The 23233-nt window shown below is 42.6% G+C and overlaps 2 protein-coding genes across 2 annotated transcripts in view; both read right to left on the bottom strand.

The window, feature by feature from the left end:
- Positions 1 to 876: 876 nt before the first annotated feature.
- Positions 877 to 1734, bottom strand: LOC128737135 (putative protein TPRXL). The gene has a single exon (XM_053831703.1). It carries the CDS (start codon positions 1732 to 1734, stop codon positions 877 to 879), a length of 858 nt encoding a protein of 285 aa, XP_053687678.1.
- Positions 1735 to 1862: 128 nt separating this feature from the next.
- The window catches only part of LOC128741253 (headcase protein), a 157031-nt gene continuing 135660 nt past the window's right edge, over positions 1863 to 23233 (bottom strand). Inside the window, exons 3-6 of the mRNA XM_053836969.1 lie at positions 7751 to 7939; positions 2746 to 2834; positions 2132 to 2231; positions 1863 to 2046 (exon numbers count right to left, since the gene is read on the bottom strand). Of these exons, the coding sequence (XP_053692944.1) occupies positions 1873 to 2046; positions 2132 to 2231; positions 2746 to 2834; positions 7751 to 7939 (552 nt within the window). The 3' untranslated portion in view covers positions 1863 to 1872. The remainder of the gene's footprint in view (positions 2047 to 2131; positions 2232 to 2745; positions 2835 to 7750; positions 7940 to 23233) is intronic.

Below are 23233 nucleotides of genomic sequence, written 5' to 3' on the forward strand. Positions count from 1 at the left end.
AACCTCTGTTATTCGGTGTCATCCCACACTGTTCAATCGTGGGCACTATAAGTTAGTGTATGTGTGTATGTGTGTATAAGTAATAGTCGGTGCAAATGTCTGCCTACCAATATAAACTTCTAAAAGTGATTAATAATAGTTTTGTTGCTGTTTGTTTTGTTGGTTTCAGCTTTCATTCTGTGCCAGTCCTGTCTTAAACCTAGGAAGTTCCGCCCTCTCTGGAGGGCCGGAGAGCTAGAATTATACCTGAATTGAATTGTTTGATTTTTTCACACATCGACGCGACTGCACCTCGTTCTGGCATTAGTTTAACGTCGCGGTCTTTCGATTTTGTTTGCTTGTTTCAACTGGGAACATTTTCGGTTTGATTGATTGTAAGTTCATTTGTCGCGATACGCAATTCCTAACCTCTTAAAACTGCCGCTTGTCGCTTGTGTTTCCGAGGTTGCTTGTAAGCTTACACGAGAAAAATTAATTTTGTTTACACCATTTGCTTAAGTTTTGCTTTGTCATGTGTCACACATAATTCACCATTAGTTTGGAACGAAAGAGCCTTACAGATACGCTTGGTTTGCTTTTTTTATTTTAATAAAGTGAGATACCAATTTTCTTATCACTAAAGTCCTATCAAAATTCTGCCACATTCGCTTCTTTTAAGATTTTTTTTATGTATACGTATAAGATACGGGGGACCACCTGGGGCCCCGGGAAAAAACATCTATACAACACGGCAATAATCCGAATAAAACACTTTGCGAATATAAACGATCAACCGAAAAATATATTCATAAACTTCAAAAATAATAAATTGAAAACTAAGAAAAAATCGAAAAATAATAAAAACGCAATGAACTAAATAACAAGATAAAAATTGCTCTAATTGTTGATATTTAGATAACTGAGAAACTCGTCCGAGAATAGCTGCAGTGTGGAACCGACGGTGCCGGAGGAGCTCGCCGATCCGGTAGCTCCGCCAGGAGCACCAGCAGCAGTAGCGGGCGCCATAATCAAGCCACCCAAGCCGCCGAAGCTGGAGCTCGGGCCTGCCCCACCGGCTCCCACTGTGCCAGCTAATCGGAGAGATTTCAAAACATTCCCGGACGCAGCCAGCGAGGGCGACGGTGACGACGTCCGACCACCGGAGGCTGCGTTCGGTGCCCAGAGGGAGCTTAGCTTGCTACCGTTGCTGGTAGCGCAGCCTATTTCGGCCGGTCGCAGTAGCTGAGAGTTGCTGGACTTGGCCGGAGTGACCACCGGTGCGGGGTCACTCCAAACGCTACGGGAGGACGGTGCCTCCGGAATCATCCAGATTGAGCCCAGCGAGGGAGTCGTCGAGTCAGTTGTGTTCGTACCTGAATTTTCCCAAATACTTTGCGGAAAGTTGGGAGATTGGGACTGGGAGATCGGCGGACTAATGGCCGGCGGATTCCACGGGGATGAGGACGAAGAATCTTTGCTTGCGTACATACTGTTGTTCGTTGATTCAGCTGTGGACGAAGACTTTGCTGCTGGCGATGGGCTCGGGGGTGGTTGGCCCCAGAGTGACTTGTTGCCCCAGATGATGTTCTGCTGTTGTTGTTGCTGCTGTTGCTGTTGTTGTTGATTGGTGGTAGTGGCCCGGCCACTACCGCCGTTGGAGTCCCCACCTAGAGATAGGCCCGAATCGAAGCTACTGTTGCTGCTGGCGCTGCTGGTGCTGCTGAGGTTGCGCAGCTCCTGAATGAAAGAGTTCATAGCAGAGTCCTGGCTTGCACTGACCGCTCCGGACGTGGCTGACGGAGAAGCGGCGGAGGTACTGTTGCTTCGACTGGTACTGGCGGAGGTAGTAAACTGGGCATCTACCACCTTGGGGGACTCCAACGGGGCCTCATGTTATGGCCACTGCTGGAACAACTGCATCGGCTGCTTGGTGTAGCAGTAAGCCAACGGCTTCACGAAGTGCGTATCCTGCGAGTGACAGTACGGACAGGAGACGCTGTGGCTGTAGTCGCTGTAGAAGTTCAGCCGCTGGTGCGGATGCAGCAGTAATTTGAAGCAATTGTTGCACTGTTTAGAGATAGATGGAAACAAAAAGCATGGAGAAAGATAACAATGTGAAGTCAACGTAATGTTGAGTGCAGGCGATGCTTACCTTCAATCTTTCAGTGCAGCACGGCATTGCTGCAAAGATATCGTACGAGTACATGGTTCCCAGCACCAGCGACGATCCATCCCATTTCTGGGCACAAAACCTTTGAAAGTAACAAAATGTACAACTAGTTAGACTCCTTTCCACTAAGGAAAAACTCCAGGAAAAACTGTTCCAAGTGATCAATCTTAACTGAAAAAACACACCCCAAAACATTGACCTAGACCACCAGACAGACACCAGTCTGTCCCGACGCGTCGGGAAAGCCATCAATCATGTCCGGTTACTTCGAAATTATGGCAATTAGAAAAGCTGCAGTACATCGTACCCTCGAATACCCGGTCGCATGAATATTCAAATCCGACGTCCACACAGATTTCCCCAGTCCACCCGAACAAACACCCCGGGATCGCACTCTAAACAAATTGACCGAAACAAGCGAGTATTTCCATGAAATTAATTAGAATGATAATCTACCCTTCTCTCGGTCTGCCTGTCCCCACGAGGTTCCGCGTTTTTTCTTCCCGTGGACAGGACTGGACCTCCCCCCTTCGCTAAATTAATGACCACTTGAAACAGCTGTTTTTTTTTCAGCACACTCGAACAGCAATAATTACCTGCATCGTACAACCCGGCTCGGTTCGACACCATCCAGACACGCCATGCAAACGGACGTCAGATATTGGGCACGATTCTCGTATTTCACCTGCGGGAAAGGAAAAGCAAAGAAGAAAAAAAAAGAAATATACGTCAGTCAGTTATTAAATCATAAGCGATTTTACGACCGTTTGATTTTGATACTCCCAGAAGACGACTACCGGGCGGGCGACTAACCGCGCCATCAGCTGATTTGCATAACGTTCGGGCGTTTGTGTGACATTTTTCTTTGGTTTCTTTTTCGGTAGCTTGGTTTTGAAACGGGGCGAGGGAAGGAATGGTAGTCTCATTATACCACTAATTTAAGTGCGCAGAGGTTAGGCAGAAAGAAGCATCGCGCGTGATACAGAGAGAGAGAGAGAGAGAAATAATTTTAAAGAGAAAGCGACAGGTAGCCTCCCGGTAGCCGGCTAACGATATCATTAATTTTGGACCGCAAGCTGCAGTGACGGTGTCGGTGGCCAACTTGGTCTTGTGAGCTTTGCGAGTAAGATCGCTGAGCGATGGAACGTTTAGGGCGGTAAACTCGGAGGAGAAAAATTTGCATTTTCCATGCTTACACTTGGGATCGATGTAATTAGTGCAATATTTCATCCGGAGCTTACTGATGACGTCTGCAAAAGTTGAATGAGAAGGAAATGCTTGGCAGCATGGCGTACAGGAACAAAGTCTCTGTGTTGTCAAAATTCCTTGTCCAGCTCTTTCTATTCCCTATCTTTTCTTTTCTGTCCTCATCAGATCAATGATGGTACGGGCAAGATGGGCAAGGCACAAATCTTTCACACGATTGTGGGGAACGTGTTACTCGACCCACAGATGCTGATACCTGACTACTGATTGCCGGGCAAGCTGAGCCTAAATAAATGTTAGCTTATTAAAGAAGTGGCAAGGGTTAAAACTGCGTTTCATGCGAACAAATGAAGAAATATTGCTGGCAGTTTTGTTACAAAAGCTATTCTTATACTGAAAACGTATATTCTTCACAGAACCAGTTAATATTCTACCAAAAAGTGCAAATGCTGTCAGTTTAATTAAAATGCTGGCAGTTGAATTTTCACTCATTTTGACTTTTGTTACATCCCACTACCTCTTATAGTTTTGTTGCAAAACATTTAACCAAATATTTTCCATGATGTAAGTTGAAATTACCACTATGTATAAATCTGCCTTTTCACGTTGTGAATGAATGTTCCAAAACATGTGCCTGGATTCGTCATGATTTATAGTCAATATTCTGACAATAAATGACATTGCTGTCAGTTTGGTTAAAATGCTGTCAGTTGAATTTTCACTTATTTTGATTCATGATAAATCCCAGGACCTTCCATTGTTTCGGTGCAAAGCATTTAACTAAATATTTTCCATACTGTAAGTTGAAATTATCATTTTAGTGCTACCTTCTCACGTTAAGAGTAAAATAGTGTTTTTTAAAACATAAACTTGAATTCATCATAATTTATAGTCAATATTCTGACAAAAAATGACAATGCTGTCAGTTTGGTTAAAATGCTGTCAGTTGAAATTTCACTCGTTTTTATTTTGGCTTCATCCCAGGACCTTTTATAGTTTTGTTGCAAAGCATTTAACCAAATATTTTGCACGATTTAAGTTGAAATTACCATTTTAAACTGACATAAACCGATAGACAAAAATTAGGGTCCGGGAGGGTATTTCCAGCATCTACATTCAGCCCATTTGCCTTTTCTTTCGCCAATAAAAATACTTTGCCGACATACAATTGTAATATTTTATAACTATTTTCTCACGACTGTAAGTAATCTACTATTTTTTATTAAAAGAATGTCAAATCCACCTGTTCTTCCTCTAGATCTAGGCCATAGGCCGAAAAAATAGATGCAATCGCTTAATGGGCTGAAAATACCATCCCGTGCCCTATGTCAATTTAATTTTCACTTATTTTTATTCCAGTTATAATCCGGAATTATAAAATATTCAACTCACTATTTTCTCAGCAATAAAATATTAAACCCTCTCGTTCAAGTTTTCCAAAAAATACGTCCAAAAATTTGGTCATAATTCATGTTACCAACGAATAACTTGCTTTCCTATTGTGAAACAGAATCAGCTCACTTGTATTTGGTATCACACCCAAGCGACATACATTATTGCTTGGGTAACCTCCCAGGTTTAACGAATTTAGGTTCCACGCTCATCGCCTTATGAACATCAGCTTTTCATATTACATATTAGCGTATTTAGCGTTAAACATGCGAGGAGCCGATTTAGCACTCCCTCGTTTCAGAACCATCACTGAATTCTGGACCACATTTGTTATCAGATTTTGTAACAAATTTTGAAACAGATTCGGACTGGATTCTAAACCAGATTTTTTACCGCATTTTTGATCAGATTTTTGACCACTTTCTAGACAAAAAGCAGATGCTGGACCTGGCTTATATTTTGGTCCACGTTTTTTTACCAGATTTTGGCCAGATTATGGGTCAAATTTTGCGTCAAATTACGGACCTAGACCAGGTTATCAACCAGATCTTGTTTAGATTCGGGCCAGATTTTGGATTTGGATCGGATTTTGGGCCACAGTTTTTTGATCAGTTTTCAAACCAACAACCAGATTTTGGATCCAGTTTTGAATCGTTCAGATTTTTGATCAGATTTCGGAACTGGACTACATCGTGAACCGCGTTTTCTGTCAGCTTTCTTTTCAGATTTTGGAACAGATTTGGACTAGATTTCGGACCATATTTTAAACCACATTTTTAACTAGATTTTGGATTAGATTTTAGACCCTGACTGGACTGGACCACATACGGGACTTGCATCAGATTCTGGACCAGATTTTGGACCACATTTTTATCAGACTTGGACTAACTTTTGGGCCGCATTTTTTATCACATTTTTTGGATCAGATTCCAGACCTGGATCACAATCTAAATCTGAACCAAATGTTGGAGCTGAATCAGATTCCAAAGCAGGTTTTAGACCATATTTTTATCGGATTTGAACCAGATTTGGAATAGTATTTTGGATTAAATTTTTGATCAAATTTTGGGCCAGATTCTGGACCTGAAGCAGATAGTAGACCTTGACCCGAATCTGAACTACATTTTATATCAGAATTTGGACCGGATTTTGAATGAAGTTTGGGTCCAGATGCTAGAACTGGACCAGAATATAAATCACATTTTGGACCACATTTGTGGCTAGATTTTAAACCACCAACCAGGTTTTGGATCAAGTTTTGAACCAGGTTCTAGACCTGGACTGTATTTTGGACCTGGAGTGGATTGCAGTCCACATTTTCTATCAAATTTTGTTCCAGATTCTGCAACAAATTTTATAGCAGATGTAACTAGATTCAGGACCAGATTTTGGAGTGCGCTTTTTTACTAGATTTTGGTCATAATTTGGACCAGATTCTGGACCAAAACCAGATGTTCGACCTCCATCAGATTTTTGACTGCATTTTTATCTAATTTGGACTATTTTGGACTACATTTTGATCAGATTTTGGATCAGATTTTGAACCAGATTTTGAATTCTGGACCAAGACCAGATTCTGGACCACATTTTTTATCAGATTTTGATCAACATTTTGTATCAGATTTTGGACCAAATTTCGGACCAGATTCTCAAATTGGGCCAAATTATAACCCATATTTTATACCCCATTTTTGGTCAGATCTTAGAACAGTTTACGGGTCTTATTTTTCATCAGATTTTAAACACCAACAAGAGTCTGCACTTGGACTGTATTTTGGGGGCAGACTGGCCAACTCACCATCAACTATGCTAAAAATTTGTATGTTTCGAATTACTCGCATGGTATGTTCCCTAATTAGTTGCTTTTAGTTTAGAAATCTTTAAACTAAACAAAAATTTACAAAGTATAGACTTCACAAAGCCAAAAATACCCATTCAACCCATCATAACAGTAGGAAGTCAACCAGTCATTCTGTCCCTTCCGTTGGCAAACCCTCCGACCGGCCAGATCAATAACCTACCCGTTCGTCAAATAAAGAAAAAAAAAGAATACATCCTATAATCCTTTCAACATTTCACACGCTCGCCACCGCATTAAAATCGCCCCAGACGGTCCCATCGTCTCATTTCCGATTTTCCACTCCCCGCCGTTCCCCGGACCGCCAACTGCCAACAACTGATCCGACATCACACCAGCCAGCTGAACATAAAAACGGCCTTTGTGTGTGGGCTCTGCTGCCTCACTCTCTGTCTCGGCCAGAGCCTCCCAGACCCGCCAGCGCCAGACATGTCCGCATAAAATCTAGGTCAACGTGACGGGCGGCGGCAGTACAGCAATGCCGGGCAGAGTTCGGTCTCGTTTGGGGCGTTAAATTTAAACGTCCGCCTTGGGAACGACGACGGCGGGAAAGTTCAATGTGCGCCTGGAAGTAGGCTCACCGCAGTCAACCCGACCGCCGGTCGCGTCGGTCGCGGGAAAGTAATCTCTAGCGAGAATCAATATTTGTGTGCAGCAGGCTGCTGATGTTGATGATGACGATAATGATGAGGAAAGCGGAACAAACGGAAAGTGAAATTGTGCCTTTTTTCTTTTGCCGTCGGTGGCTGGCGGCGGCGGGTAGTCTGACAGCTGATTGCAGTTGCCTAGACTTGGGCTAGTCTACGATTTAGCGTTGTTTGTGTGTGTGAGTAAAAGATAGAAATGAAAGGCGATGATGGATGGGGCGAATAAGTTGCATATATTCTGGAGAGGAAGCTATTACCGGGCGGCAAAGTGGTGGGACTGATGGAGGCCACAGGACGATGAATTATGGAAGGTTATTCTTCAACCGCGTCATCATCATCATCACCAACACCGTTACGGGCACTGGCAGCAAAAGCAAGGACGTTGGCAGTGGTCAGTGGGCAGCAGTTCCGAACGATTAATCGTGCTTCCCGGCAAGTCGTTAACCTTCGCTGGGAACTGACGGGTGGAAACAAAGCGCTAACACGGACGGTACTCACCTCGATGCAACCCTTGGCGTGCTGTTTCGGGCTGAGGAAGAACGTCCCGTCCACCAGGGGGTAACGATCAAAGACTAGCATCGGTTCCTCGCAGAGGACACACGCCACCCGGCTCTTGTGCTGCGCTGCCAGCGAGGACAGGATGAACAGACGCGTCTCGTCATTTCCGTGGTTGCCTTCGTCCTCGATCTGGAAGTAAGAAGGAAAAAGAGAATAAAGAACACTGATTAGTTCGTCGCCGTTATCGTGTGCTGCAAGTGCGCCCTGTGGAATGCCAATGCTGGCTGCTGGCAGCAAATAATATTTTTATCATGCATCGAAGGACACAAAAAATTTCATTAGTTCAGTATAATCCGTGAGCAAGGAGCATGGGAGGGGAGGTGGGAGGACGGGATAAATATTCGAAACAAGTGTATACATTTTCAGCTGGTGTTGTATTTGATGCTTGCTGTGGGATTGGTTGGGTATTGAAGGTGCTGTCTCAGTCGATAGCAATCGTCATCGGATGCCGAATCGTACGAGGGTTTGTTCCTAGCCACGGAATTGAACCAAAGTCGACAGTGCTACGGGAGGGAAACCATTTCCGATGGTGGGAGTCGCAGGGACAACAGGTGATGATGGCCAACTCATGGATAGAAAAAGATATATTGAATGTTGAAGCAGCAAGAACTAAGCGTTGCACGTGTGAGTCTCGCATTTGTATCCTGCGAAAATATTTGTTATGGATATTAAAACCCAAATTGGAAATGAGATGAAAATTTAATCATACCTTCGTCGGTTGCCCGCAATGCGCCGGGTACTATTCCCAGCCGTGTCAGCGCTTGAACAGTCGCAGTCATGAGCTCTGATGTGGGTTCGGTTGTAGCCCGGAACCCTGTCTGGAGCTTCACGGCACAGGCAGTACGTCAGACGGCAGACATTTGCTGTTTTGTCCAGAATAGATAGACCACAGGTCAATGAAAAGTAACAATAAAGACCGTCCGGCGTTGACAGGATTTGGAAATGCAAAATTAATTGCAGTTTATGGCACCTGCGCCAGAAAATTGTATTGAAACTTTTCCCACTGACGAACTGACACGGACACATGGAAGAAAATCCTTTAAAAACCATGGTCGTACTCATTTTACTTGCACACTAGCACCCTCTGTTATGCATGTTGCGCAGTAGCTTGCATTTGCAGGGTTTTATACTGTAGGGGTTTTTACATTTGTATGGTTTTATACTGAAAACTCGAAGAAACACGTATGGTTGTCTGTGCTTTTCCTTTACGGACCAACAAAATAGTTTCGAAGCATACTCTATGTATTGCTTTTCAAATTATTCACCTTTTTTTTGAAAATAAACACCGCCATAATTGGATCGTCAAGAAGTCAAACTGAGAAGAAAATAAACACACACAAAAAAAATCCACTCGGTGCCAGAATAAATCCGTTTACTTAGGATCATACTTTCTGAAATGGCAAGTGGGCGGTTAGGTTGCTACGCTAAAAAGGAAGAAGAGTGCGAGATAGAGATGCGAAAACTTCCGAGTGGTTCTGCATTTCCGCTTTCTTTGTTGCACACGGCGGCGATGCGGTTCATCGTGCTCATCGCTATATCGCAGTGTAGGAGTTGGTCCCCATTGACGGAAAAGTCAAACTCAAGATGCATCGTAATAGGATTGCACCAGTCTATGTGTGTGTGTGTCTGTGAATTTGACTTTGTATAAGAGCTAGTTTGAGCACTATTCAGCTCTGCAGTGGAAGGAAAATAAGCATCTCAAGGGTGTGCTCAGGTGCACAGGATTTCTGAAAGCAAGACGAAACATTGTATATATCTTTTTCCTATCATGAGCAAGTGTAACGAACAGGAAATTTAATTCAAATGTGTAAGCTGCTCGAGCGAAAGATATCACTTCGGAACGAGGTGCCTTTGACCGGTTCCCCGCGGGGGAAAATCTGCACCGACAATGCCATGCCGTCAGTCGATCCGATTGTAGTTGGCAGAGCATAAACGAGCTAATTTCCTTGTTTTTCTCCGTTTGCTCGCCCCAAAAACCAACCGTTTTATGCAAAGAGAACGAAATTAAACGATTTCGGAATCTGATTACGGTTCAACCGAACCTCCAGCGCGCCCGTAAGGAGCAGAATTCAGAAGGTAAACACCTTCCAACGCAAATGCTGCTATTCAAATGAGAACCAGAAGAAGCTCGAGAACTGTCTGGGCGGAAGAAAAGGGATAAATATTATTTTAAATTCTTGTCGAGCGCATTAAGCACCTGATCTTTGCCGGTGCGGAAAATCAAGTCCCTTTTCTGCTACTTCCAAGCACGAAGGTGTAAATATTAAGAGCAGTCATTTTGGAATGTTTTAAATTCGCTCTATGCATTTTTAACAAGATTGCAGCTGAGCTGGTAGCAGTCAGTGCCAGCATCCAGCCCGTTGCGCTGTAAGCAGTCGGTATGGCACCGATAACATCAGCCCGACCGAACTAGTCGGAGAAGACATTCCTCGGCTTTATTGTGAACCCCGGGCGCATAGAAATGAGCAGCAACCATTAGGTGAAGGCGGAGGAGGCGAAAAGAAAAAAAAACCGGTGGAATAATTTCTTTTTAAACAGTTTCTGTACGGCGGTCGTTTTTTTCCTCCCTGGAGGGAGGGTTGTCCTCCGCAGAAGTTTGCAGGAGGAAGTCAAGAAACTCGTTAGGAGAATAAATCATGACCAATATTTGCGCACGTTGGACCACGTTGGAAGGAAGCTTAAAGATGCAAATTTCAACGTAAATAATAGGTAAAATGCTCTGTGACAAAATTTATAAAGCTCTCAGGGCATAGTTGGAACAAAAATGAGTGGAAATTCCACTGACAGCATTTTATTCAAACTGACAGCATTTCACATAAACTGACAGCATGGCCAGTTTTCATCAAATCGGTTCGATTTTGCGGCAAATAGTCGTTTCCAGCATATGAATAACTAATATTATGAATTAAAACTGACAGCAATATATTTTTCGATAATTTTACACACACTTAGTAAACCAAATCACGTGGAACCTTCCCATGAGAGTTACCCGGGTTGCTGAACGAAACAAATTTATGGTAATTCTTATCGGTGTAAGTGTAGTTGCGGAAAATTAAACGCGATGTTTTTCACGGTTCGGTACGTAACCCGTGCAACCCGCGCCTTGTGCGAAGAATACCACAGCAGAAGCAGAAGCAGACCAAGCGGGAACTGCCGTATTTATGATTATTGCCAATTCTAGCGCACGATCCGGTGCGACGGTGGACCGCGTGTGTCGTGTTGAACCCCTTGCCAAGCAAGCAATGACAAAATTTTAGTTGGAACGAGCCGGTGGAGGCTGGCAGCGGACCCGAAAACGTGACTTTCGAAATTAAATTAAAATATTTACGTAAAGAGTGCCGGGTCTGGACGAGGTGCACTTTCCTGTGCTCATCAGGTACTGGCCAGATCTTGGCAACCGGCAGCGTGTGGGTGGTATGGCTTCATTGGTCCGCAAGCAGCGCAAAAACCAAGCAGGACCAAAAGGGTTGCGCTCGGTTAGCATGTATTTGCATACAATTGAACCGAGACTCGTTGTCACGTGACGACCCCCGCTGGTGGTAGGAATTTCAAAATTTCAGAGAAATTTGGCTGACTGTCTCGGCACACAACGACGGTGGATAACTTTCCAAAACTGCTTTTCTACCACGCCACGGAGCGAATGGCCACGTGGGGGAAGAACGTGACGGCAGGATGCGGCTCCCGGACCCACAGTTCAGCACTTGTGAAAAGGGTTTAATTTTTATGGGCCGACCCATTTGCACGTCGTTCTGGAGGCGAAATTACATGTGATTTTCGGAGGAGTGTATGACATGCTGTGTAATTGCTGTGGGCTGCCTGTCGGAGCGATTGTTGCTATTGTCTTTTTCATGGGGTCGTTCTGGTTTTGTTCGTCGTTATCTGGCCCAGACGACGACGCGTCTGTCGGGCGGTTGGTCGGTCGGTCGGTCGGAAACAATGGCTGTGTGCCCGTTCGGGTTGATTGTTGCTCTGTATATGTGTCTATTAGGAATGGAATGTTATCGCCGCTTTTATTCGTATGACGGTGTAAAATGGGACAAGAAACCGAAGGCATTGCCAGCTGCAGGGACGACTTTTCAGTTGAGAATTTGAATCGCAACGAGATGGCTTAATGACGAAAGCTCCGGACAATAAAAACTTTACGCAATAAAATGGTTGCGTTCTACTTTAAGTTGGCCTTCAGATTCCTGTTGCATGCAAACTATAATTCAGAGTTCAAATGTGGGAAAATAGCATGAACGCAAGCAGCCTAACTGATGATTCGATCAAAATTTTATTTTAAAAGTATCGGGACGCACATATTGCCTGAACACCAGCTCCATCTATGATTGACACTCCCAAACATCAACTTACAATCCCTTACGAGACAATCTGACATATAAACAAGTATTTTTTGAGTGGACTTTCCCTTCTTTGACGAATACGGATACATTCCCAACCCACATTGTTTTGAAATGACTGTTATTCAGCTCTTTACGAACCATAATGGTGGAAGGCTAATCCGTGGTCGTATTATTTCACCAGTCTTTTTGACATTTCTGTTTACATCGCACATTTTCTTTTCGCACGTTCCTTTAGTTTTGCTGTGAGAACATGGGGAAACGAAATTTGCGATGCAAGCAGAAATGTCAAAAATGCTGTTCAAATACTACGAACACGGACTATGCTGTCTGCCATTATAGCTCGTAAAAAGCTGGATAGCGCGCGAATAGTGTCTTTTTGTCGTTCTTTCTTCGTCTATACGTCATCTTATCGTTGCTTTTCGTCGTTTTTTGTCATCTCTATGTTGCATTTTCTCGTCGTCACCTCTTTGTCATTCCTTTGTCATACTTTTGTTGGCTTTTCATGACCACCTTTTCCTTTATTTTAGTTATTTTTAGCATTTTTGGTCGCTTGTTTTCGACAGCTTCTTGTTGTTTTTTATTGCTCAAATAGCGTCTTTTCATTGACATTTTGCCGCCTTATCTTCGCTTTTTGTTATCCTCTTATCAACTTTCGTCGTGTTTGTGGTCAAGAAAACAAAAATATTGTCTTTTACTTGTCTTTTCGTAGTTGTTTTCTCGTCTTTCTGACGTATATTCGTCATCTATTCGTCATCCTTTTTTGCATGTTTTATCGTTTGCTAGACACATTTTAAACGCAACTCTGTGGTTTTTTGTCACCGTTTTGACGTCTTTTCATCGTATTTTCACGTTATTTTCATCAGATTTGTGTCATCTTTTCACGAACTTTCCATCGCATTTTGGCAATCTTTTTATGACTATTCCGTCATCTTATCATCACATTATTGTCATCTTACACAAAGGGCAAAACCGAGCCTGTAATCCCAAGAATTAGCAGCCTGCAGGAAACCGATTGGTGATGGTTTCATCCTGCGCAAACTTCGGGATGTGGTCCATTTTGCCCTATTATCCCCGAAAAACATGATAAAAGCTAATTAAACAGTATAAAAACTTATTTGCCGCCAGCGAAATGAACTCAGATAGCTTTCAAATGTAGTCCAAACATCCGAAGAAACAAATCCCATTCATTCCATACTGTGCGAAATGCAAGAATAGTCCATTTTGCCCAATTCACCCTTAAATACATAGCAAAATCTAATTATAGCGATTAAAACTAATTCAATGGCAGGAAAATAGCACCAGTACATTCGAAAAACATCGGGAGAGTTGAATGTCATCAATTTAGTACCGTGATGAATTCACAATCGGTCCGTTCTGCGTGATTCTCTCCTAGATCTACAAAAACATGCTTATTTGCTCTTGCGTAAAAAACCGTAATTTTTCAACGATGGTGTCTTTAGAGAAGTTTATCAATAAAATACAGCGCTTCTTTTTAAACTATTAAGTTGATCCGGATGATGCAAAATTTTGTGTTTTGAATCTGTCCAAAAAAAATGTTTTCTTCAGAAAAATTGTAGAACACACTGAAATGAGTAGCTTTGCTGAATATAGTAACTATATGTCTTTTACTAGTTGCGAGATATAATGATTTGCTTAAAAAGTATACTTAAAATCAATTCTGCGGAATAACTTTGCATCCAATTTATTTATTGCTTTCAACTGTTCTCCAAAGTTATTCAGTATGACCAAGTACACATTTTTTCTGAAGACTGTTTTTGCCTTTCAGTTTTCAGTTTTAATTGATTGATTTTAATTGACAGTGAATACATTTTTAAAAACCAAACGCCTGTTTTGGGCCCAGAAACTGCTTCCAAAATTGGGTTTTTCGACGAAAAGTTAATGACTGGTCATTTCCCGTTCAATAAATCAAGAGCATAGACAACATTAATACATAAAGAACAACGTTTAGTGTTCCGCAGTGCAGTTCAAAGCAGGAAAAACTTTAAAAAATGTTTTTTAAATATTCCAACCTATGTACCAACTACTACCCTCCATGACCGTAATACGTACAATCCTAAGAACAGAACAAAAAACTAAATGATATTACTCCTTGAAAAAGACACCAACAAAGTGTCGAAACGTCGGGAAAACATCAAACTTCAGTCTTGATAAATTTCTCCGAAGACTGCCCTGCCGAATATTAACAGGAACAACGTTTCTTTCTCACAGAAAGAATAAAGCTATGTTTGGTATATTTTTCATTGCATGTAGCGTACTCGTGATCTTTGCAATTCAATTAAACTTTCAACCTTCTTCAAAAAATTTATAAAAATCCGTAGATATGAGCATTTGATAGGTTCGTAGAAAATTCATAAAAAACTACGGATAAATTCGAAGACCTGGCCTCACTGATTGGGACTATTGAAGAGGTTAGCTGCATGTATTTACAAGATATCGAGGAAAACCCTTTCGCGAAATTTTAGTAGCAACCGTTCCAAAGTGTTCACCGCTGGGAAGTTTCTCTCGAGTCTGTAATGCTTTCCAGGAAGAGGAACTAGTGAATCCCGTCCTGCAAATGAATCTATATTGCCTGGGAGAACAAGAATGAAACTGCGGAGCCTAGCATTTAAACTAGTGGCGGAGAATCAAGCAAGTCGGTTTTGCATTGGAATGAAACAGTTGGTGCATTTTGCCCCTTTGTTGTGGCTCTGAAAACAAAATTATAAAAACGAGAAAGTTCCGGATTTGTGCTACAGGATTTTTATGCTCCACGTCGAGCCTGTGAAAGTTATTCTGCTTGCGGTCCCATTGTCAAGTTTCTTAAAATGCATTCGGCATTGACGAGTGTTCTTCTTAACGTAGGCATTTTATCACTACACATTCTCCAAACATACTTCCTTTCAGTCGATGATGGGAAAACTTAACCCCCGCCACCGAAATGCGCAATGATTTGGAACCATTCTTAACCGACGGATTCAACACGTTCGGTAAACAGCAGTAGGTAGGTAGGTACTTGAAGTCCGTGACGGGCACGAGCACGAGCAGTGAGTTGAATTGATTTTATTGAACAATTTTCCACCCGCTCAGCTGAGCACAACACCGAACAGGGTGAAAATCTCAGCCCGAACTAGTAAGTACCACGGGGGCGCACTAGTGTTGCGGTTTCATGTGCGGGAAATAGTTACTTCCCTTGCCACCGACGACGACGCCGACGACTAGCTACCCGGCCGCCTTCGGGGGAGAGCTTTCGTACGTCAATATCAGTAGTCGTTTGGAGCGAGCATACTTTGTAGCAACTTCACCGGAAAGAAGGATGATAATAATGCTTCGCACTCTTCCCGTCCGGGTCCTCCTAAAGTCTGACTAAGGAGAAGCTCACGACAGACGAAACTCTAGACTCAATCTTGTTCCACTGCCAGAAGAGCAACTTGTTCCCGTAACTACTATCGGTGATGGTGATTTTTATGGCGAATAACATATTCATTTTCTGTGCCAGGATGCTTCTTCGTTGCGGTTCGGCGCCGACAGACAAACCATCCTGCTGCTGCTGCTCCGGCTGGTGTCGGAGTTGTTCACACAGAATGGGACATTGAATTTCAGTAGGTACTACGCGCGTTTCTATGCGTTTCGCTCCTCGTTTGGAATTTGAGTCATTTTTCACCTGAGGGTGGGTGGATTGTTTTCCGATTGTTGAAAATGGAATTCGAAATGGTACTTTGGGGAACGAAATTTGAATCCCTACGCGACACGCCATCGTGATGGATCAATTTAAAGGTGGTCCTTATTAAAGATACTGAAGCTCCTTTGAATCAGATGGATTAAATTGTGTGTTTTTGTTTGCGATTATTGGCAGGACGCAGACTGACCCAGAAAAACAAGCGAATAAACCTATCATCGTACGGCAATCAATCCATAAATAACATGTAGACATGACGGCTCGTTGTCCTCGTCGGAGGTCAAGTCCTGCAAAGGGAACGAAAAGGTTAGCCTTTGAATCGCGTGTCGCTAGCTAATATTTTGGAGCTTTCCGAGGATTAGCGGTAAGCTGATATTGGTCCGGACTCTGTTGCTTTATTGTTGTGGCGGGTTGTGTTGTGAGAGTAGCCACGAAAATTAGTGTCCCAGCGCCATTAGTTCGGCGTAAGGTTTTGCTGACTGACTGCTGGCGGTGAAAAGTGCAATCGTTTTGGCACGCAACAACCAATTCCGCTGTTGGAAACATAATTGGTTGGTGTTGGGTTGTAAGTAACTGCTGTAAAGCGATTTTCGACTGTTTCCACTGTTTTGCACTCTTTTATTTTCTCTGTCCTGTTGATATTTTTATCATTTTCGCTGTTTGTTTTTAGTTAGTCCAACGTCTTATGACAATTCTTGCATTCCTGCAATTCGTTCCATGGCAGCTGGTCTCTAGTTCCACGGGACTAGTGCTGGCCAGATCTCGCTCCTCCTGATTTTACCATCTTGCTTGCTGTGCCCCTCTTCGTCTTGTTTCTTGCGGATTCGATGCGAAAAACCATTTTTGCTTGATAGTTGTCCGGCATTCTAGCAACAAGTCCAGCCCAACGTATCCGTCCAGCTTTGGCCACTTGTTGAATACTTTCGTGGTTCATTCCGTTCTCTTGCACGCTGCCAAAGATGGTTCTTAGCGTCTGCCATTCGAAAAATCAGAGTGCTCACAGGTCCTCTTCTAGTAGTGTCCACGTTTTATACCCGTAGAGGACAACCGGTCTAATTCGCGTTTTTTACAATATGCACTTTGTACGGAGGCTCAGATTGTTCGACCGCAGATGTTTGTGGAGTCCGTAGTTGGCACGACTTCCGCTGATAATATGTCTTATAGTCTCACGGCTGGTATTGTTGTTCACTATTATCAGTGAGCCAAGGTCATCGTATAGCAGTATAGCAGAAACAGAAACGGACCAAGATGGCTGCCTTGTGGAACTCCGGGTTTAACTGAGAACTGGGAACATTATTTAAAGATATGGTTGTAATCGCAGCCACTTGGTTAATTGAATGGTAACGAAAATCTTGCTAATAATTGGATAGCGTTGGATTAATGGAGAATAATATTAAGTCATTTTTTCCTTAGGATATCTTCTTTTAATACAGTTTCCATACATCTAGCACGTTACTTTGAAGCCAAACTGATATCATCTATAGTTCAAAAAAATCCTTTCTCAGACGCTCAGAACAATTTCCAATTCGAATATGATTTTATAGACTGTTCATTGGTATAATTTTGAAATAATATTTTGAGTATCATTAAAAAAGAAATGGTTTCTACCTCTGACCCACCATGTTCGACTATGGTATCCGGCCGGCCCGCCGAACAACCACCCTCGTGCAGCTCTCTCCTGCACGCAACACTGTGGCCCATAACGACCTTAATTCAGTACCAATAAATGCTTATGATTATTACCGGGGAATTTACAGAAATCAAATATCGATATAGCGTCGACGCTGATGGAACTCGCCGGCAACGGCGCGGCGACGACGAATGTCAACAACCTCGGAGCGTTAGCAGACGCCAACAATGGCACACGGTACACAGACACACAGCGCTCTGTGTCATAAAATGTCAATTAAAAACAACTCTAATTGCAGCAGCCGCTCTGGAGCCTTTTTTCGTCCGCTGGCTCAGGCTCATTTAGCCGGGAAACCGTGGGAGCGCCTGACGAATCGTCGACGGTCCGAATCCAGCCACGAGCCAGTGGTCACGAGAATTATTCTTTTTTGCCACCTTTCATTTTCCGGAAGGAAAAAAGTCCATTAAGCCGTTCTGCCGTCAATTTCAGTTGATAGTGCAGTTTCCAAGAAGACTGGTCAAATTTTACGTTCCGAATTTTCCGTTTCCGTTTGTTTTCATTCTACCTTACATTGTTCTGTCTGACTGTGGCAGGGAATATTACCATTTTTGGCACTGGCTGCAAGTGCATACCGAGCGACACTGCAGTACAAAGCAGGAGCGGCACCAGCGCCCAACAAAATATGTTTTCAACTCGAATAAAACCGAAAGTAATACCCCCTGGGAGGGAGGAAAACCTTCCGACAGCGAAAAGTACAAACAAGGAAAACCGGCTCGCTTCTTTGTTCTCGTTTCTTTGTTCCGGATCTTTGGACGATAATTGGATTTGGGTTCTGGAGAGCCAATTTTTATCACTAGGAAACTTTACGATTGAAGTAGTTTTTCTACGACACTTCATTGTCATCTACATCGAAGGAAGTTTTTTTTGCCAGCAAATTTAGTCAAATTAAATGACCGCAAAACGATTCGCTTCGAAACGAACCACCTCTTTAAGGTCGTAAATTGCAGGTTAACAAAAAAAAGCACAGGCTAAAGGTTAACAACATTCGAGCCTGCCCGTTGAAGCTGTCGGCAAATTTCGTCCTGCGGTAGTCGTTGCGTTGCAACGAATTCAACCGCAGCCACCGAGACGGAGTACAAATTTTCATAAATCGTTTTCACACGCCCCTGAATCCTCTTCGCGAAAGCCTCAAGCCACTGCTGAGTTACTGCGGCTTGTTAAAACAGTGCTTTCGGAAAGTGCGTGTTCGGAATCCGGCTACGTGCTCCGTCGGGTCGGGATCACGCTCCGTCTGCTTGTCCCGCACCCGGAGCGATGGCTGTCAGAACCAGGCAGGCAGCAGCAGCACACAGCGCCCTTTTGGTGGCGATGCCGGCGTTCATGGCGCTCTTGCCGAATCCTGAGCGCAGTTTCCTCGCACGAAGAAAAAGACCAAGTGTTTTAAAAACAAAAACATAAAAAGTAACAAAGTTATTTTATAGCACCTCATCGTTCATCTTTTCGCAACTCAACGACGACCGCGCGGCGGCAGTGTGCTCGGAAACAAAAGCACCGAAACCTGCGGAGGGCAAGTCCTTGTTGAAATTTTATGCGAGAAAAGCTCCTCAACTCAACATGGCACGGCAGATTATCGCAGCGCTCAATCGAATTTTGTGGGTGCACTTCGCCGCACGCCGCCTTGCGCCGCCGCCGTCATCGTCGTCGTCTTCGCGAGGACAAAGTTAAATATATTTATGAACTTTTTGTGACGCTCCTCGAAGCCGACTCGCTTGCGCTTTGGCCGATCCTGGTGGGCGGCTCGAGTCAGGAAGAAGGTGAGGAACTTCGGGTAGAGTTTACAACCGCGCACAAACCCGTGCGGTTTGTGACAGTATTCAGTGGTTTGAATGGTAAATCAACTGCCGGACGTGTGACGGCATCATCGGTGGAGGTTTTCTTTTCGGGTTGTTGGCGTTTAAGACACTTAAAGGGGAAAAATCAGAGATTGAGGCTCAGCTTTACATTCGAAATAACTAATAAATAAGCGGAAACGACTAAAGTCGGAGTATGTTATGAAAAATTGGTAGAAAAACGCGTCTCATTTTTTTTCAAAAAAGATTTAAAAGGTGTCTACGTTCTACCACTTTTATTCCATGCTCAGATCTTCCAGTATGCGAACTTTTGTTGGTACCGCATTTTGTTTCCATATCTGCTTTGTAACTATGGAGTTCAGTTCAAGCTGCCTTCCATATTTATTCTTCATAATTTATCAATATCATGGATTTGTTTTGTCGACTGTAGAATTTAATATTCTCGTTTTAATTGGCTGTCAGTCTATTGATAGTCGAACAGATTTTGTAATCTTTCCAACGTTTCAACTGTTTATTTCAGTCTTCTTCAGGGATTGAATACTGTCTGCTCTTTGTCAAGTATCTGTGTCTCGTAGAAATTACTTGTCGTTAAAATTGTTTTTGTCGCACATCTGTTATTTTGTCTAATTAACTGGATCATTGCACCTGTTTTTCCTGTATGTACACTGACGGTCTTACGTCCACTAACAGTTAGTGGACGTAAGACCGTCAGTGTACATACAGGAAAAACAGGTGCAATGATCCAGTTAATTAGACAAAATAACAGATGTGCGACAAAAACAATTTTAACGACAAGTAATTTCTACGAGACACAGATACTTGACAAAGAGCAGACAGTATTCAATCCCTGAAGAAGACTGAAATAAACAGTTGAAACGTTGGAAAGATTACAAAATCTGTTCGACTATCAATAGACTGACAGCCAATTAAAACGAGAATATTATCAATATCTAAATCTAATAGCTAAATAGTTTGATTTTCTGGTGAACCCTGGGTAATCTTATGGGATACGAGGATCTTCCAGCTCACTGCATGTGAATATCTTGTCTCTTACGAATTCCGATTCCCAGCTGGGAGTTCAACGCTCGATATTTTCCCCAGTGTTGATCAGCGACGTCAACAAGTGTGCCATGAAAATCAAAAAATCCTTTCAACGTCTTTTCCTTTTTTGTGATTTTTTTCCACTGGAAAGCCATCACTATGGCGATGATGAACTTTGCTATCATTGTTTCTCGTTTGGAGTAACCACACGACGCGACGGTAAGGATACTTCGAAAGGCTAATACAGCAGCACATGCGAGTTACAATTTTCACCACATCATCGGTGGGTGAGAAAGCACTGAATGATGGGTGTGACGTGTGTGCATAGCACACAGACCACACATTCGTAATTCGCCGACGTGTTCGCGAATGCGACGAGCCGCGAGGAGCAAGCAACCACCGAAATCGCGTTGAAATATTCATACAATATTCATGCCACCTCTGCAGCTGCAGGGAGAAATGCGAACCGCATTTCTTGGAATAAAAAAAATCTTCTTTATTTGCGCAAGACGTACGAAAGTGCTCAGAAAGGATGATTGCTTACTGTTTGAATTTACCCAACAGAGAGTGAGAATCTCCTCCAACTGTAAAGTCAGCGAAATTCCTCCTCCGGCTGGTTGAACAAAGTCACTAAGAAAGCTTCGAGGATTTTCCTTCCAGCGCAGCTCTAATTGGGCGTACCTCCAGCCAGGAGGTTCATTACGGAAATGCGCTTCATTCGTACCATGTTTTGTTGCTACTTTGTGGAGAATTTCCAACGAAATTTATTGCTTCCCTCAGCAAACACTCAACTATGTTCGCTTCGTTCCGGAAGAGATTGCTTAATGCTGTTACTTGTATGCAAAAATGCGCCTTCACTCGCATCATTTTGACAACCCGTTACGTCTGTAACGAAAAGGAACTCCCCCAAAAAAGAAGTAAAACAACCACCGAACAGACGAACAAACTAAACTGAAACAGGATTAAACCACTTTCGTTTCGAGGGAGTAAAGTTTTGACGTTTCGCGAGCCGTACAATCTGTGTTCCATTCGCAGAAGACGCAGGAGGACAAGATTGGAACAGTTTATTAAATTGCGATAACAAACTACTTCAACAAAGTGCGGGGAGGCGGTGTGTGAGAGGCAAAAGGACGCCGATGGGGATGCAACCCCGACACTTGGCGGTGGTTTATGTTGTGCTGAAACCGACACGGACACAGTGTAAGACGTTTTCAGCGAAAATTCTTCTCTAGGAGAAAGGAACCTACTTTGGGAAGATCCCCTTAAAGGAAGGTTCCAAAATATCTTTAAAAATACGAGCTTCACTCAATGTGGTTGTGCTATGAGCGCTAATAACTCAGCGGTTTCCAGATCGATTTTTAATATTTTGACGCCAATCAATCGAAAAATCGTACAACGACAAGTAAGAATTGAAGTTTTTCTATTCAATTTCACTTAAAAATGACCATCAAAATTGCAAATAAAGTATTCATGGGAAGTAAAGCACACATGGAGATAATAATTGGAATTAATGAGTTTGACCTAAGGCTTAGAGTGAGATGGACAAAAGTGCGATTCAATGATCTATCAGTGCAGAGCCTGTGTAATTCGACAACATTGGCAGGGATGGGTGACTACTTCGACAGCCTGAATCTATCGTAAACATTTGGTGTTTAGGAAGCATTGTTCCTAAGTTAAATTTAAATGTCATTCTTGAGCGATTTTGATGAAATACTTCGAATTGACCATACCATACTATTACAAACACTATCTCGGCTTGGTGCTTCTCAACCAATGCTCGAATGACGGAACTCATACCTCAGCCGTAGTGTCCTGGGGGTAAACTCACTATTAAGCCTGGAGTTTCCCAAGGTAGCAACATGGGATCTTTACTTTTCTTACTATTCTTTAACGATGCCGATTTACCGCTGCACAGTGGTTTAAAAGGACGAAAAGTGGACCTTTTTTTCTAATGTCTTTTGCTTTGATTTTATCATTTATGGTCTTTGGCACTTTTGTTCGTATGAATATCCCCCTTAATCTAAAACTGCCAAAAGTTCGTCATCGCTTATACTATAATGAAAATAAAAAAAATAACTGTGTTAGGAAATATAGACATAGTTTCTTCGGCAAAGTTGAAAATATTGTAAAAAAAAGCAACTATGCTGAAGAAATAAAATTTATATCTTTATCGAGTGCTGAACTACAGGGCATATTCTTTAAAACTTCTTTAAAATTTGGTTTTTCATACTTAGCTTTTGTTAGTAGCATTTTACAAGTATACAGTGTTCTAGGCAATTATCGAAGCTCTCAAAATACACATTTTCGCAGAAGACCGCAAATCTCTTGAACCTTTACTTGCTGAGTTATCGCATATTTAAGTTTTAAATTTCCATATCTTCACGAATCCATGGAGTAAAATGGGGCAAGCGGATTTATTAAATCAGCGCTTCATCTTAAAGCTTAAGGCTCGATGCACGTCCATTTTTTTGTTAATAGATAGACATATGCTTTATTCCACAAAGTTATGAAAAATATAAAGGTAAACAACTTTGTTAAAGAAATAACATTTCTATTCCTATCAAGTGTAGAGCTATAGAGCATTTTTCATGGAAATTCTTCAAAAATAAGTTTTTTATACTTAGCTTATGTTGGTTGCATTTTACAGGAATATAGGGTTCTAGGCGATTATTAAAGGACTCAAAATACACGTTTTTGCAGAAGATTGCGAATCTCTAGGACCTTTCCTTACAAAGTTATCGCGAGGTGATCAGTTTTTATCGCTTTAAAAGCCCAATTTGCTTCAGCAACACTGTTGCTGATATTGAGTTATGCATAGTGGACCGAGTTAGTGATCTAATTATTTCGAAAGCATCTCGGCTGCTTGGATTAATCGATGAGATT

Source organism: Sabethes cyaneus, chromosome 1, assembly GCF_943734655.1.
Source record: "Sabethes cyaneus chromosome 1, idSabCyanKW18_F2, whole genome shotgun sequence".
NCBI classification, from domain to species: Eukaryota; Metazoa; Arthropoda; class Insecta; order Diptera; family Culicidae; genus Sabethes; species Sabethes cyaneus.